Consider the following 17,056-nt stretch of genomic DNA (forward strand, 5'->3'; position numbering starts at 1 on the left):
GTACAAACAATAATGCCAATAATCATTCTTTACATTGCTCTAGAATTTAGCTCTAGAGAGGATTTTTCCGTCCATTGTCTCATCATGGAGATTAAAGAGGTCACTTTCAGAGAGACAGGTGAGATGGGACTTCATGGAGGAGGTGGAATGAACAGGATCTTGGAGGGCAGGCAAGAGTTGTGAGAAGACAGGGCATTGCATACAATGGAAGAAACAGCAAAAACCAAGGCAAGCCCAGAGGAACATTATCAGGAAAGGGTCTTGTGTGTGTGTGAGGGGAGGTGCGCAGTGGAAGATGAACTTGGAAGGTAAAATGGACTTGGCTATGCTGGGCTTTGAATATTCAGCTATGTTTGTGTGGGTGTGTGATACTCTAATGCCTTTTTGATCTATGTCACCAATGTCAACTTGACCATGTAAAAGTAAAGCCTGTGACTCTGATCAATTTATTTTGGTAACTCCTTATTTTTAATCCTACAGCATCTAAAGTATGTATTTAGAATCATGTACATGATGGATGAAGGGATGGGTTTTTGGATGAATAGATGGATAGATGGATGGGTGGGTAGATGTGTTGGATGAATCTGTTTCCTCCTCTTCCATGTAAACTCTGACTCCTTTTCAGCAAAAGCCATCCATTTACCTTCCCCTTGAATACAGCTCTTTTGGCTGTATGGACAACAGCCAGTAAGGCCCAGTGAGAATTTGAGTTGTGCATGTATAGGCCACTTTGAAGAGACCCATTGTAAGGACTGCCCCAAATTTTCCCAACCCATTGCCCTATTCTTAACTGTGGTTTGCTAGGTTTTGAGATCATTGAGTGTGCAGACAGGCACAAGTTCCACTTGGTTCTACAGCTGGTTCATTGGAGACCACAAGTTACCCTGGGAGGGTCACTCTGTCCTACCTCCCAGAGATCCCATGCTCCAGAGCTGAAGGAGTATAAGGCATGACTCTCCTCAGCCATTAGCACAACTGACCATTGCACATGTGTGCTATTTGGGACATCTGAGCACATCCCCTGTTCCTAATAATTCACCGAAGTCCTATTTGCTGCTGTCTGAAATTCCAGCAAGGTGAGAGAATTTGTTCTTTGGATGAAGTTATTCTTCTAATTTATTAGACCCATTATAGATTAGGATTTACCTCATGTATTTTTTGGAATAACAGAAAAAGGATGTAGAGGAGGGGTTCAGACTCCAGGTTCTTTAGGTGGGCAGGGGACTTGGAAATATATTGAGCTCAGAAAGAGAAATGGGAATCTGGCACCCACAGTAAGCTTTGTAGGCTTTACTTTCTTCACCACTTTTTCAAGGACTTATCCTGGCTCCAGAAATTGTGTTTTGCCTGATTGATCATCACCGGTTACTGAGCCAGACTGACTGGAGTGTCAGCCTAGTCAGCCCCTCCACCACAGTGCTGGGCCGGATTAAGGCTCTGTCTTGTTGGCTGCACAGTGGATTGGGGTGACCTCAACAACGAAGCACTCCTCCAGGGTACAGGCAGTGAGACTATAGCTGTGCCGAGAGAGCTGGGTGTTAGGAACCTTCTTCTTGAACTGGTGCCCAGTTGGTTCACGTGTGCTTGAAGCCAGGGACAAGGGTGACTCAGATGGTCTCCGAACTGAGTATTGACTTACTCTTTATTATCTGAAGATTTGTCTGAAGCACTTGCTTTGAATACGACTGCGTCCTTGATAGATTTATTTTCCTTTGCAGTTAGGATTAGTGCCCAGCTGTAGCAAGAGCATCCCCCAGAAACAATGGAATGAGTGTGATTTTAGAGCCCAGCTTTCTGGTTTCCCTCTCTGATCTTAGGGATCCTCCCAACTTCCTGGCTTCCTCTTTGAGCTCCCTCTCCCATGGGGAAGGTCTTGGAAAGCACAGGGAGGTTGTTCAGAGGGGGTGCTGAGATGGCCAAATGAGGCTCTTAAATTGCAACAAGAATACAAAAAGAGAAGCCTCAGAAGTATCTTTCTTAACCCTGTGGTGGGAGCTCCAGGTTTGGTTTCTTGAGGCTCCTGGCCTCTTGTTCTCTGCCACATCTAAAGGAACAGGCTGTGGTGTGGATGGATAAGTCTTCAGAACAGACTGGGTTTTCCAACAGCTGGAAGGAGTCCCCTGGACCTTGCTGTCGTTGTCCTCCTAAAGAATCAGCAGCAGCCTGTTATGACCTGAGTGACCTCTGGCCACTGCTGCTCTGCTGAATGGTGACGTTGCTTCCCTCACGCTGACTCTGTGTACCAATCAGCTAACACAATACTTTTCTTGGCATGAAAGCATTGCAGCTTTATTAACACAGTGATACCCAACTGAACAAGCATTCATCTCCTGCATTACATCAAATTAACTTGTACAAAATTAATATTCCTGACCTTGCTAGTGGGAAGAACAATCAATCTAGGGAAGTTTGTCATCCCAACACTGCTAGACTTCTGGAGAAGTCCTGACCATTACAGCTTCAGCCACATTTCTTTCCCCCCAGAGCCAAGCCGTGTGCTCCTAGTCCCTCTGTCCTGACTTTGGCCCTTTGGGGATTCTCCTGATTCCTGGGAAGCTCCAGTGGCCAGCACAGATGCCTGGAAGGCCCCTGGTTTCCCAGATACCGTCCAAGGGTGGCATTCTCTCTTCATCCTCAGAGGCTGTAACTTCCATCACCCCAGATGGCTTGGATGACATCTCTTGTAACTCCAGGTGCCCAGGTGGATAGATCAAGGAAACTCCTATTCTCTGCTGGATTGTGGCCTCCTGGGGACCAGCCATGAACACTCCTTCCCCAGAATAAATTTTCTTCCTCTGCTGCCTGTTTAATTTTCTAACAGAGGCCCAACAGCTCAACCTAATCACCTTGGTGTTACCCAGTGTACTTAGCTGAGCCCTCCTCCACTCCATTACTCACTTCCTCCTGCCATCTCCCCACTCTCCTGGCACAAAAAGGAAATCCCGCATCAGGCTGCTCCTTCGAATCCCCTCCCCCAGTCAGCAGCCAGCAGGATGTGCCCCGTTTTGATTTCCACCTTCCCCATGACTCCTGAGTGTCCGGGTAACAGGAGGTACCAGCCTGACGTGTTGGATCATCGCTGGCCCGGGTCCGAGCTTGTGCCTGTCTCACTGCCTCTCCCACCCATATGGGCTCCTGGCAGTCCATTTGGTGGGATCCAGGACACCTGAGGATAATTCTGTGCCCCCAAACCTGTTGCACCAGCCAGGGCTGATGCTGCAGATGCGGCTACACTCAGAGAGGAGATTTCTGCCCCCATCATGATTAGGCACACAGCACAATTGCACAGAGGAGAGACCTGTGTAAAAATAACTCAGAGGGAACCGTGTACATCTTGCTCAGTTTGTGTGAGTCGTTTGTAAAGCACAAATTCTTGTGTAAAATGGATCATTCTTTCAGGATTTTCCAGGTGTGTTTAGAACAAGGTGAGATTTATGTGAGGTTTTCAGGGACTTTCAGTTCTTTCACCCACAAAGAGGAAGATGACTCAAGGCAGAAGCCTACCTGACATGGGGCTGGGCTCTGCCTGGAAAAGGTGGCTGGGCTGGCTGGTGGGGGGCTGCTCCCTCTTGGCACGGTGTGGAGGGTCACCTGGCTCTAACAGCGGGCTGGGAACGTGGGGAAGCCTGCGTCAGATGGAGGTGGAGGCAGGAGCTGTGAAGCTGAGCCAGGCTCGGTCCAGGCCCTGCCAGATTCCTGGAAGCCCTGAAGATGGGCCTTGTCCTGGGGAGAGCGTGCCGAGTCAGGAATACTGATTTGTGCATGTCAACCTCTGCGTCCTCTCCTTGCGCTCCCCTCCCCTCCCTGCTTCCTCCTCTTCCTCTCCCATTTCCTCCTTTGCTGCAGCCCAGCCGCACCGCACTGCAGGGCCACCAGAGGGAGGAGGAGCAGGACCTGTGCCAGGCCAGGCGCTCCTACCCCAGCAGGGCTTTCAGCTGTCCCCCGCCACCCCCTTTCCTGAGAGGCATCCTGGAGACCACCAGCTGAGGCCTGCCTTTACAAGAGCAGAGCCAGCCTGAGGCCGTCCCCTGACTTCCTCCCCTGTGTGGACTGCGGGTGGCCCCGTGTGCTTCCATGGAGTACGCACCTTTGCCTCTACTTGCTGAGTCTTTTTATCTCAGAAAAGGCCTTAATGCTCTCCTAAAGAAGTCCTTGTTTTTTCACAAACACCTGAGAGGTTGGGGGGGGGGCGGCAGCAATTGCTTTCCTTTCCTCCTTTCCTATTCAAGGGGAAGAATCTGGAGCTCTGAGACAGGAAGCCAGTCTCAAGGCACATGGCAGCATGTGCTAAGGCAAGAGCCAAGATCCAGGGTCTCACTGTCTGGGACCTCACTCAGTTTAACAGAAAACTATGGAAAGCAGGGACGCCAACAAGAATGTGGATCCTCTCCCAGATCCACGGACGGCTGTCCCTGAGGGGCTGTGGGGGCTTCCCAGCTGTGCCCCATCATTTCTGGGAGTCTGCTTTGTTACGGGCCCAGGTGTGGGGTGGACAGAACATCCCCATGAGCTGGGCACGTTTGCACGTCTGAGCACATTCTAAGTCCCTGAGAAGACTCAGGGCCTCTGGAGGGATATAGGCTTGGGGTTTACATTAAACCTAATTTGAGTTGGATTCATAAAACACACAGAGTAGCCAGCTCTGAGGGGAGGACAGGGGGAGGTCTGCAGAGGCTGTGCATGGGCCATGAGAAGGTCCAGAAAGCTGGACCCCAGAGCCGGCAGCCCTCCCCGCTCCCCGCAGGCCATGCGGTTCCAGGCATGCGGCCCATACCTGCCCTCTGGACAGTCCGCATCTCAAAGGTGATTGTGTGGGCAGGGCCTCAGATGGGATCCGGGGGACTTGCCGAGGCCCTGGGCTCTGGGGCCTGGTCCTTGTGGGGCGTCCTTGGCCAGACTGGACACCAAGCATCCTCTGCCCAGGATGGCCCCATCATCTCTGCTCACCAGTTTGGTCAAGCAGTTAACTTCCTTCTTGGTCACCCCCCTGCTGGTTAAACTATATTCTTAAAAAAAAAATCACCCTGTTTCAGTTGAAGATAGGAGAACTCAGGGGAGGCTGCGACAAGGCCTGAGCCTGCAGCTTTGGGAAGGACCTACAGCAGCTCCCTGGAGCTGCGCTCCCCACGGCCAGCCCCACACCAGGTGTCACATCTCAGGCAGTGTCTGTCCTCGCCACTGGAGTAATCTCTTCTTCACCTGTCCTCAAATCTGCATCACAGGTTTTCCTTCTTTCCCTCCCTCCCTCCCACTCCTCTTGGTGGTCTCTGTCTCTCTCTGTCTGTCTTCCTTTTCTTTCTTTCTTTTCTCTCCCTCTCTGTCTCTTGCTGTCTCTGTCCCTCTCTGTCTCCCTCCCACCCCCGCTTCCTGCCGCCCTGGTCCCAGTGGGTTCTTCTCTCCTTCAGCTGGATCCCCCTGCTCTCCTCTTTCTGCTCCCGGCCCCCACAGCCTCTCACCGCGGCACTGCTGCTGGCCCCTGCCCCCTGCAGCCAGGCCTCTCCCCGTCCCCATCCCCTCGGCGTCACTGACCCAGGCTTCCTTCTGAACGTGGGACTACAGTCCCACTGGCCACAGAAGGAGGTGCTACTCTGGACTGTCCTTACTAGGAAGAGAGGGGAAAGGGAATCAGGGAAGCCTTAGACAGCAAAGCACCTTCCCAGGGAATCTTAGGGATCTGAAAACATAACTTCAGGGTCATAACTTCAGAACATTCATTTCAGCCCAGAAAGTACAAAAATCCACAGGACAGTTTACTTTGAAATTGCATCTGAGAGCAGAGCGCAGCCTTGCCTTCCTATTCCTCCCGCACTGCCCCCCATTCCCGCATGGCTGGAGGCTGCAGACGCACAGGACACTCCCCAACACTTTCATTTTCTCCTTTTGAGAGAGATTCACAACAGTGTGATGATGAAGGTAATTCCTCCTTGGCCAGAAATGAAGTCCATTATCCCCCAGCTTACTGGTTTATATTTATATCAAACATATTTTTTTTACCTAGTGGTTGAGTTTAGTTGATTATGATGCTAAATATTAATGAGGAAGCTGCTGCCTCCCCACCTTCTGATTGCCGAGGTGGGCTGGCCTCTCACTCCTTGGTTCCCATGCCCATAGTTCCCCATGGCCACATCTCGGAGGGCATGAGCAAGGGGAGGCCTAGAGGGGACTCAGGACCATCCTGGAGGGGCAGGTGTGGAGCACGCCCGGGGAGGGGAGCCAGGGAAGGCCCTGGCATGGCAGCTCACTCTGTGCCCTGGGTCAGGGCCCTCCACGCTCCTTCTGTGTGACCCCCTCAGGAGTCCAGTCAGATCCCTTTGTACTTAGGTGGACTCCCGAGGGGTCCTAGCAGTGGGTTTGGGAGTGACCCCTTTAACTTGTAAGAGCTTCGGTTTCTTTGGCTGCAAAAGGGAAATCATTTTCTCCACCTCCCAGGGCCATTGAGAAGATCAAATGCAGTGAATGAGAAAATGGCTCATAAACATGCACATATTAGTTAGGATCATGTTTTTTTCATTGCTTGACATTCCAGGGGTATTGGGCTGTGGAACTTTGTAGGAAGCTTTTGTAAGTTTGAGAGCTTTTAATTCTCATGAACATACGTCTCTACCCAAGAGTCCCATTTTGTTCTGCTCGTGCCAAGTTCTTCAGTTCATCCAGCTGTCCAAAAATGTGTCCTTGGCCTTCAGTTCTGGAGAGATGGATTGCTGTCTTGCTTTAAGCACTTACTTATTTTTGAGGGAAGAGAAACCATGGATGTCTAGAGGAGCAATGCGGCAGTCTGTGAGGTCTCACCTCTTAGAGAGAAGCTTTCCACTAAGCAATATAGGGGGAAAAATGCAGGGCCCCAGGCTACCCTTGGCTTGCTAGTCTCCATGCTTGCATGTTTCTTTGCATCTTTGCAGCTGTTGACTTGTTTTGAGTAAAAGCCCCCTCCCCTTACAGTTCAGCTGTCTCATCTACTGAAGCTGGCAGCAAAGATTTCAATTGTATTTGTTCAAGAGAAAAGAGTGAAGATAATGCAGTTTTGGAGAGGGGTAGTTTGGGTGTGGGCACAGCCAGGTGGCTCCAGGGCAAGGAGACCCTCATCTGGGATGTTTTCTCCCCTCTTCCTCAGCAGTGGGTTCTGTCATCCCATCCACCCCCGAGGCCCTTCCTCATGAACTAGCACTGCTGAAAATGCTGATCACACTCATCCCTGATCCAGAAAGGACTTTGGATCAGACCCCAGCACATCTGCTTTGCTCTGGGACTGGCTGGAGTCTGAATCCATCTAGATGTTTTGGCAACTCTTTAGGAAGCATGGAGAAGTCATCTATGTCATGTAAGCATTCACTCCATGGGTCTATGTGGAGTGGCAACTCTGAGCTAGACAGTAGGGATGTAGCAGATATGTGGGGAGTGGGGCTGGTCCTGACCACAGCAAGCTGACAGCTGTTAGAACATCCTGGGATGTGTGGCTGAAGCAAGTAATTTCAGTGGTGTGAAGAAGGAAGGAAGAAGATGCCAGAAGGACAAAAACTGGGGTCAGAGAAGCTCCCCCCAACAATGTTACCTTTCACCTGCGGCCTGGTGAAGGGTAGATTGGTTGTTTTGAGGAATCTGCATTTTCTTTCAAGCCCAATGGCAAGTCACAGAGGGTGTTCCCCCAGAGGTTGACATGACCTGCCTGTTGACCGACAGTGATCTGGTGGCTTCTGTGTGGAGAACAGGTGGAAAGGGCTGGGGTGTAGGTGGACACTCGTGGAGGTGATGAGGGGTCCTGGTGGCCATCCAGGCTGTTGTTGGAGGGGACTTGGGAGGGAGGGTAGATGCTGTTATGGTAACAAGCATCTTTCCAAAAGAGAGAGCAAGTACCTGTTGCTCACCTACTATGTGAAAGACTGAGAATATAGAATGGACCCTTAACCTTGGAGAATTCAGACAAGAACATATGGAAAGTTAGATAGCAGCAAGGATTCAGGTAATTGTTCACAGTAGCGAAGCTTCCCAAGGTGGTGTGTGATTAGCTGTGAGGCCCAAGGCCAGTGCCCCCATTGGTGCTCCAGGAGGAGAGCCCACTGAAGCCCAGTGCGGTGGCAGCAGCTCCTCCCCCAGCCCACCTCCCCTGTAGGCCTCATGCTGTCTGCTCTGACAGGGACTGGAGACGCACTGGCTGCCTTCCCCTCCTGGCCTGATCCAGGACATTAACTGTCACAGTATCCAGAAGTTCTTCCTTCTATCCAGCCAGGGACTTTGCTCGTTAGTCTAGAGAAGGAAGGACTAAGAGGTGCCTTGACTTCCGAGTGCTCATGAGGAGCAGTTCTTGGAGGGAATGAACCAGAGCAAGCATGTTTCCATGTCACTTTACCCTTTCCTCAGAAGCCATAAAATAGAGAAGTATAGAGGAAGCCCTTATAGACCCAATGCCCTGCCTTGTACAGATGGGGAAACTGAGGCTGGAGAAAGAAAAGGGCACACTGCTCAGTAAAGCAACTCAGCAGCATGTGTAGGCCCTCAGTAAAAATTTGAGGAATGAATGAAACTTCCCATCCCTTAATGCCCTCTGCCATCTCTCTGGAACTATATCCACTTTCTCACAACTTTTGAAGTTGAGTAACCAAGAGTGGATGTAGTATTCTTGGAGGAGCACAACTATTGCAAAGCATAGCAGAAGGATTAGTCCTTTGCTCTCTGTTTTAATGTGGAGGGAAGAACCAGTAGATAGAAGTCTTAGGCTCCACCTAAGGAAATACTCTCCACCACTGGGTCTGAAAAGAAACTGTCTATTTTAATAGGTAGTGAGGTCTGTCATGGCAGTGGGCAAATGTGCTTGTGTGGAGTCCCAGAAATGGTGGTGGGTGGGGGTGATGCCAGGGCTCCCCAAAACCCAGGGCCTCTTGGCACTGAAGCTTTTTAATTTTCCTCAGTGTGGGATTTTGTTCCCACTAAGAAAGTTGGCCTTAGTTTCTTTCAATATTAAAATCCTCCTCAGTCATCAGACTGGTGACATTCTGACATTGCTGTGAAATTTACTAAGCATATTGGAGTAAGTTGGGGGCCAGTGTTGGATGGGAGCCAATCAAATCAGTGATGGTTTGTGTGGGGTGGGGATTCTCCAAACAGCTTACTGGGTACCCCACACCATGTTGAGGCTTCCATGGAGGGGCCCTGTGCTCTGGGGAAACATGCCACTCCCAGGTGTGAGGAGGCCTTGGCAAAGCTACTAGGGTTTCCCTTAGCTCATAGCCTTCGTGCCACAGTGGGCTTTTCCCTGTCCACCATTGGTCCTGGCTTCATCTGGCTGCCTGGTGCCCTCCCATAAAGGCTTCAGAGGGACCATTTCTGTATTGCTGCCTCTCCCAGACTTAATTCCATGGGAGCTGTAATGCAATCAAAGTGCCCCTGGTGTGGATTCACACTGCAGATTGTGGCTCAGAGGGCCATCTCCATCAGAGAAGGGGCTCTGGGACCTCTCTCTGTTTACACGGGGCAGGGCTTTTCCTTGCATCTCAGCCATAGGGACATAAGCCACTGTGGTTTCCTCCTCCCTTTGCCAGACTCAGTGTTCAAAGGGAAGCCCCTTTGATGGAAACCAAATGGGCAGCCAGGGCCTTTCTGTGGACAATGAGTGGGGTACTTCTACTCAAACCCAGATCACCCAGCCCTAGCTCCTCTCTGCAGGATGCATAGCTGCCTGCCTGCTCTGACTGGGCCATGCTGTGCATAGCCTGTCGAGGGCAACCAGTTGACCTGGTTTGCCTGGGACTGAGAGGATTCCTTGGGTGCAGGACTTCCAGTGCTAAAACAAAGTCCATTTCAGGCATTCTTGGTCACCCTACCACCCCTCCCACTCCTTGGCTGCCCTCCCTCCATACCTGCCAGCCCCGTTGGAGTTTATGAGCCAGATTTTAAGGGTGTGCTGCAAGCTGGGGAAGCCTGTGGAGGTGAGAGAGATACCTTCTTTTATTTTTCTTTTCCTGTTCCTTTTCCAACAAATGCATTCACCTTCTTCTCTACAGCCAGCAAAGGAGCCTCCCTTGGCCAGCACAGTATTTCCCTAGTCATTTTGGCCCTGGCCCTAGGAAGAGAGCTTGTTTGTCATTTCAACTTGCTATTTCTAAGTATATGGCCTCAAACTAAAGGTTCACCACAGTACTTCACACCTCAGCCAACTAGAGCAGGGCACTGAGCAGGGCACTTCCTTCTGGTCATTTGTAAAGCACATTCCACAGCGCTTCCTTCATTGTTTGTACATGAGCAGAAGTCCCCCTGCCTCTACAGCTGGTAGAAATGGCATGTGTGCACCGGTGACACTATCCTATCCAAGTTCGAATCCCCTCATAATTGGGATACCACTGTTGCCTCAGCTTAGAAATCCTGGCACTCAAAGGGGGATCTGGGAAGGGAAAAGAATCACACTGAACCTGGGTGGAAAAGGCTGGGAGTGGGAATGTCTGTGTGCCTTCAAAGCAGCCTTATTTGTTTGAGTCATTTCACTTTTTTTCCTGGTGTGAAATTGATCTGGGGCAAATCTTTAAAGTTATAGGAGTGAATTCCACAAGCAAAGCTTTTTCTTTTCTAAGAGCTTTTGTTTTTACTGTTGTTTTTTAATCAGCCGTGCATTTAGCATCCCAGCCACCTAACACACTTAACCCACTGGCCTTTTGAAGCCAAAGATATGGAGTTGCTGGCAGGAAGAAGCCTCTGTTTCCCCTTCTCCTCTGGCTTAAAATTGTTGCTTACCACAGGGCTGGCCACACCTAATTGTCCACAAGATCAGCCCACCTCTGTTTACAGCTTTGGGCAAGCTTAGGTGAGAAACAACTTCAGTCACTGAAAGCAAGGAATGAGAAAAGTTACTTTGTTCTATTAACCCAAGTATTTTCCTGGCTTTGCATGTCTGGATGTGCATCTTCTAGAACCCACAGCTGCTCAGCCCTGCCCTCCACTTGCTTTGGAAGTGCACACTGGATTTACATCCCCAGTTACATTGCTTCCAGAAAGACAGGATCCCTGTTGGATGCCCATGAAGCTTATGCTGAGTAAATATTGACAAAGTAGTCTAAAGAGCAAACACTTTGACATTTGTAAGGTCCACTGGAAGGTCTTGTATATATTTATACAACAGGAATGAGCACCGCATACCAATTTTCCTGAACTTGCTCTGACATAATTCTGCATGGATAGTGTATGTGTAGGTGGCTGAGGATGGCTGACTGTACACATGGAGGACAGGGCCAGTGCTGCACGGTAGTGGGTTACGTCTTCCCTCCCATCTGTAGCAAACATGCTCCTACTCCCTGATAGGAAACTTAACTCTAAGCTTTTATGAGACCTGCTTCTCCAAAAGGAAGAAAGAAAAGAAAAGCGACAAAACCTTGTTTTTCATTTATTGCGATTGATGTACTTTCTTTTTACTTTGTAAAAATTTTATTGATGTTTTTGTACTTTATATTTATTAAAGATTGAGCCTCAAAAATGTAATGAGTAAGAAATGCTCGCTTAATTTAAATTGTGAATCTGTCTGTTAAGAAATGCATTAGGGGTAGGAGAAGCATAAGACATATTAATTGACAGACAGGAACTGCTGTCTCTGAGGTTGATACAAGTAATTTATTACTTTAGAAATGAATGCCACCTCCAGAATGTGCTTCATTAATTTCAAATTTAGTTTTAATTTCAAGCTGTTGCCCCTTGAGAAGAATAAGGTGGCAAATTATGTTTGAAGAGCCGATTTTTTTTTTTTTGCTCCAAAGAAACACTACATTTTAACTATTTGATTTTACAAATACATGTGCCCGTCTACTTGGCTGCATTTTCCGAGAAGAGAAAATACCGTAGGTAAGATCGACCCTTACTAATTCTGTTTTTTCTTTCTCTCTCTCTCGCCCTCACTGCCTCTCTCCTTTCCGCCCACCTTCCCCCCCGGCTCTCACGACAGCCTACGTTTCCGACGAGCTGAAGGCCGCCGCCCTGGTGGACGAGGACGCAGACGCCGAGGAGGGCGCCGCGGACGGGGAGCCGGCGGCCAAGTACGCATGCGCCGAGACGGAGCTCGGCAGGACCTGCCCCAGCTGCCAGAACTCCCCAGCCGCTGAGCTTTCGGGCCACGACATGGACAGCGAGTCGCACATCAGCGAGACCAGTGACCGGATGGCCGACTTCGAAAGCGGCTCCGTCAAGAACGAGGAGGAGGCCAAGGAGGCGGCGCTGCCGCCGGAGGACCCAGCCGCCTCGGACAGCCTGGAGCAGATGAAGGCCGTGTACAACAGCTTCCTGTCCAGCTCATACTGGTCCGGCCTGCAGCTCGGCCCGCGCCAGGCGCCGTCGGGGGACGGCGGCAGCAGCAGCGGGAGCAGCAGCAGCGGGAGCTCATCCGACTGGCACCGCAGCGCCGTGGCCCGCAGCCTGCAGCAGGCGCCGCCCGGCCGCGCGCTGCCCGAGCCCGGCCTCTTCAGCACGGTGCAGCTGTACCGCCAGAGCAGCCGGCTCTACGGCTCCATCTTCACCGGCGCCAGCAAGTTCCGCTGCAAGGACTGCAGCGCCGCCTACGACACGCTGGTGGAGCTCACGGTGCACATGAACGAGACGGGGCACTACCGCGACGACAACCACGACGCCGACCACAAGAACCCGCGGCGCTGGTCCAAGCCGCGCAAGCGCTCCCTGCTGGAAATGGAGGGCAAGGAAGACGCCCAGAAGGTGCTCAAGTGCATGTACTGCGGCCACTCGTTCGAGTCCCTCCAGGACCTGAGTGTCCACATGATTAAAACAAAACACTACCAAAAAGTGCCTCTGAAGGAGCCTGTCACCCCTGTCGCAGCCAAAATCGTTCCTGCCACCCGGAAGAAGGCTTCGCTGGAGCTGGAGCTCCCCAGCTCCCCGGATTCCACAGGCGGAACCCCCAAGGCTGCGGTGTCAGACTCGAATGATGTGCTTCAGAAGAACTGCAACCCTTACATCACGCCAAATAACCGGTACGGCCACCAGAACGGAGCCAGCTACGCGTGGCACTTTGAGGCCCGGAAGTCCCAGATCCTGAAGTGCATGGAGTGCGGCAGCTCCCACGACACGTTGCAGGAGCTCACGGCCCACATGATGGTCACCGGCCACTTCATCAAGGTCACGAATTCGGCCATGAAGAAGGGGAAGCCCATCATGGAGACACCTGTCACGCCCACCATCACAACCCTGCTGGACGAGAAGGTGCAGTCGGTGCCCCTGGCTGCCACCACCTTCACGTCCCCCTCCAGTACGCCTGTGAGCGTGTCCCCAAAACTCAACGTGGAGGTCAAGAAGGAAGTTGACAAGGAGAAAGTGGCCACAGATGAGAAACCTAAAGAGAAGGAGAAACCCTGCGAGGAAGAGGAAAAGTATGACATCTCTTCCAAGTACCACTATTTGACTGAGAATGACCTGGAAGAGAGTCCCAAGGGGGGATTAGATATCCTGAAATCCCTAGAAAACACAGTGACGTCAGCAATCAACAAGGCCCAGAACGGCACTCCCAGCTGGGGGGGCTACCCCAGCATCCATGCTGCCTACCAGCTTCCCAACATGATGAAGTTATCTCTGGGCTCATCAGGAAAGAGCACACCCCTGAAACCCGTGTTTGGCAATAGCGAGATTGTGTCTCCCACAAAAAACCAGACCCTGATTTCTCCACCCAGCAGCCAGACCTCACCCATGCCCAAGACAAACTTTCATGCCATGGAGGAGCTGGTGAAAAAAGTCACCGAGAAAGTTGCCAAAGTTGAAGAGAAAATGAAGGAGCCAGAGGGCAAGCTTTCTCCGCCGAAGCGAGCCACTCCCTCCCCGTGCAGCAGTGAGGTCAGCGAGCCCATCAAGATGGAGGCATCCAGCGATGTGGGCTTCAAAAGCCAGGAGGACAGCCCCAGCCCCCAGCGGGATGGGTGCAAGGAGGGCAGCCCCCCAGCAGAGCCCGCAGAGAATGGCAAGGAGCTGGTGAAGCCCATGACCGGCAGCCTGAGCAGCACAGCCATAATCACCGACCACCCGCCTGAACAGCCTTTTGTGAACCCTTTGAGTGCCCTCCAGTCAGTCATGAACATTCACCTGGGCAAAGCTGCCAAGCCCTCCCTGCCCGCCCTTGACCCCATGAGCATGCTTTTCAAGATGAGCAATAGCCTGGCTGAGAAGGCAGCTGTGGCCACCCCTCCGCCCCTACAGTCCAAGAAGGTGGACCACCTCGACCGCTATTTCTACCATGTCAGCAACGACCAGCCCATAGACTTGACGAAAGGAAAGAGTGACAAAGGCTGCTCTTTGGGTTCAGTGCTTTTGTCACCCACGTCCGCATCCCCAGCAACCTCCTCACCCACAGTGACAACCGCAAAGACATCTGCCGTTGTATCGTTCATGTCAAACTCGCCGCTACGCGAGAATGCCTTGTCAGATATATCTGATATGCTGAAGAACTTGACAGAGAGCCACACATCAAAGTCCTCCACTCCTTCCAGCATCTCCGAGAAGTCTGACATTGACGGGGCTACCCTGGAGGATGCCGAGGAGGCGACTCCCGCGCAGAAGAGGAAGGGCCGCCAGTCAAACTGGAACCCCCAGCACCTTCTGATCCTCCAGGCCCAGTTTGCCGCCAGCCTCCGCCAGACCTCTGAGGGGAAGTACATCATGTCAGACCTGAGCCCCCAGGAGCGCATGCACATCTCAAGGTTCACGGGGCTTTCCATGACCACCATCAGCCACTGGCTGGCCAACGTGAAATACCAGCTTCGAAGGACAGGTGGAACAAAGTTCCTCAAAAATTTGGACACAGGCCACCCCGTGTTCTTTTGTAATGACTGTGCATCTCAAATCAGGACTCCTTCCACGTACATCAGTCACCTAGAGTCACACCTGGGCTTCCGGCTACGGGACTTGTCCAAATTGTCCACCGAACAGATTAACAATCAAATAGCACAAACCAAGTCGCCATCAGAAAAATTGGTGACATCCTCCCCAGAGGAGGATCTGGGGACCTCCTACCAGTGCAAACTTTGCAATCGGACCTTTGCGAGCAAGCATGCAGTTAAACTTCACCTTAGCAAAACACACGGGAAATCCCCAGAAGACCACCTTCTGTATGTTTCTGAGCTAGAGAAGCAGTAGCATTTGCTTTTGATAAAACTTACAGTAATTTGCTTTGAGGGAAACTGTTGCAGGCACCTTAAGGCCCTTCTGTCTTGTTCTTGGCACATGTTCTTATTTTAACTGCAGAGCATCACTCTGGGCTGGACTGTTTTGTATAACTGTACAGTGTTTAATAGAGGTGCATAATCAGCTGTTGTTACTGGTAAACTATGAAGGTTAAAATGCAGTGGTAAGTGTTTGGAACTTTGTGTAAATGGGATTTAGTTGTGAGCATCCCCCCGATGCTTCAAGCTGCATGCATTAACAGACAGTTTAATTAAGCATCTATAACAAAACCAGGCACACTTTTTCCATGAGACTCAAGTGTGCTGGCATTTCTCACCCTTTCATCTTTAGCCCTCTGAGTACTTTGAAGCACTTTTGCATTAATTTGGTTAAAAAATAAAATAAAATAATAATAATGTATGAAGCTCTGTTTTTTAAACTCCTTACCAGCTTAGTTATAATTAATAATATGAACCTCCATTTATGCAGGTCTGCAGGGGTATAACACGCCTTGAAATTTAAAAGAATATTATTTTCACATTGAAACATAGATGTATATATTGTATAGATTTCAGACTCTCTTATGAAAAATGTGATTGTGGTTAAATGACCTTTTTTCCTGCATTTATAGCAACAGTGTTTTATGTACCTGCTATGCTCTGGGCATAAGCCGTGCCTATGTATAGTGTATATTTCTTTCTCTTTTTTTTTAAGTCTATGGGTTTTGTTTTTTACATGCAAACATTGTAAATTATACAGAAGATACCACAGATAGCATTTATAAAGTATACAGAAACATTATCTGAAAGCAAAGTATGATTGTTTGTTTTGCTATACAGTACATCTATATTGATAGAGGTTCATGTTTAAATTATACATATTTATTAGCATCATATTATCATTTGTTTTGAGCAGTCTAAATAAACGAGGCCTGGAAATACATCCATGGCAAGCATCATAACTATTTTGCACATGATTTTTAAAGGTATTTATTAGAAATTAAAGAACACTAAAAATAAACTCAGTGCTCAAAGGGTTAAGTCTATTTGAAAAGGAAAAAAAGAAAAAAGGAACAGCAACAAAAAAAAGAACTTGTACTGTATTTCCTAAACATTGATAAAGCCTTTAAAATGTTTGTACTGTAATACTTTGCTTAAAAGTCATGAGGCATTCTGTGATACAACCTCTTTCACTTATTTATAAGCCCTCTTGGTTGCTATTCCATATTGTCGGATGCCTTTTTATTTCAATTGGTAACTTTCTGTTTTGTTCTTCCTAATTATTCTCCCAAGATCCCACACTGCAGCTTTATCTTTAGGCTTATGAAAGGTAACCCGTGGTTACCGGCTCTCCAAGTGATTCTGTTCTTCTCCATTTTTGGCAGTTAATTTGCAGAAGTAACTGACAGCTGACACCATATGAGAACCTATGTATAAAATATTGGCATGTAAACAGCACAGACACTGTAACACACTCTGTGCCCTGTTTTGTTGTTCACAATGAACCACCATTATGTGACTCTTCATATAACCCTTTTTTCTACGGCAGCATTAAAATTGTCTTTTTGCTATAATTTTGTGTTGCGTTCACAATTATGTCTGAAATGTGCTACGACTAACGAGCACATTAAAATGAAATTGTATGCGATCTGTTTATGACTGAGCTGGTTGCTGTGTCTGCCAGGTGCTGGCAGTCGGAAGCTGCCCATAAATCAGGGGAGTTTTAGTGAACTTTGGCGTTTGGAGAGCAAGGAGCACTCTCTCAGAGGCAACGTGGACAGAATTTTCCCCGAGAATAAAAATTGTAAAGAAAAGAAGATATTCACAGGAGGTTAGAATCTCTCTGGGAAAGTGATGTAAAAAAATACTGGTAGCAGAACGTGAGGTCACACCTGGTGACCCGTATGGGGATGGGGGTTTGGCCTCCT

At 49.6% G+C, this 17,056-nt stretch overlaps 1 protein-coding gene across 3 annotated transcripts in view; it reads left to right on the top strand.

Annotated features, from left to right (window-relative positions):
- Positions 1 to 16,702, top strand: part of TSHZ3 (teashirt zinc finger homeobox 3) — a 70,671-nt gene extending 53,969 nt beyond the window's left edge. For all 3 annotated transcript variants that reach the window (XM_036929827.2, XM_036929826.2, XM_036929824.2), the window contains exon 3: positions 11,918 to 16,702. In XM_036929827.2, the coding sequence (XP_036785722.2) occupies positions 11,918 to 15,102 (3,185 nt within the window). In that variant the 3' untranslated portion in view covers positions 15,103 to 16,702. The remainder of the gene's footprint in view (positions 1 to 11,917) is intronic.
- Positions 16,703 to 17,056: the final 354 nt, after the last annotated feature.

Source organism: Manis pentadactyla, chromosome 15, assembly GCF_030020395.1.
Source record: "Manis pentadactyla isolate mManPen7 chromosome 15, mManPen7.hap1, whole genome shotgun sequence".
Taxonomy (NCBI): Eukaryota; Metazoa; Chordata; class Mammalia; order Pholidota; family Manidae; genus Manis; species Manis pentadactyla.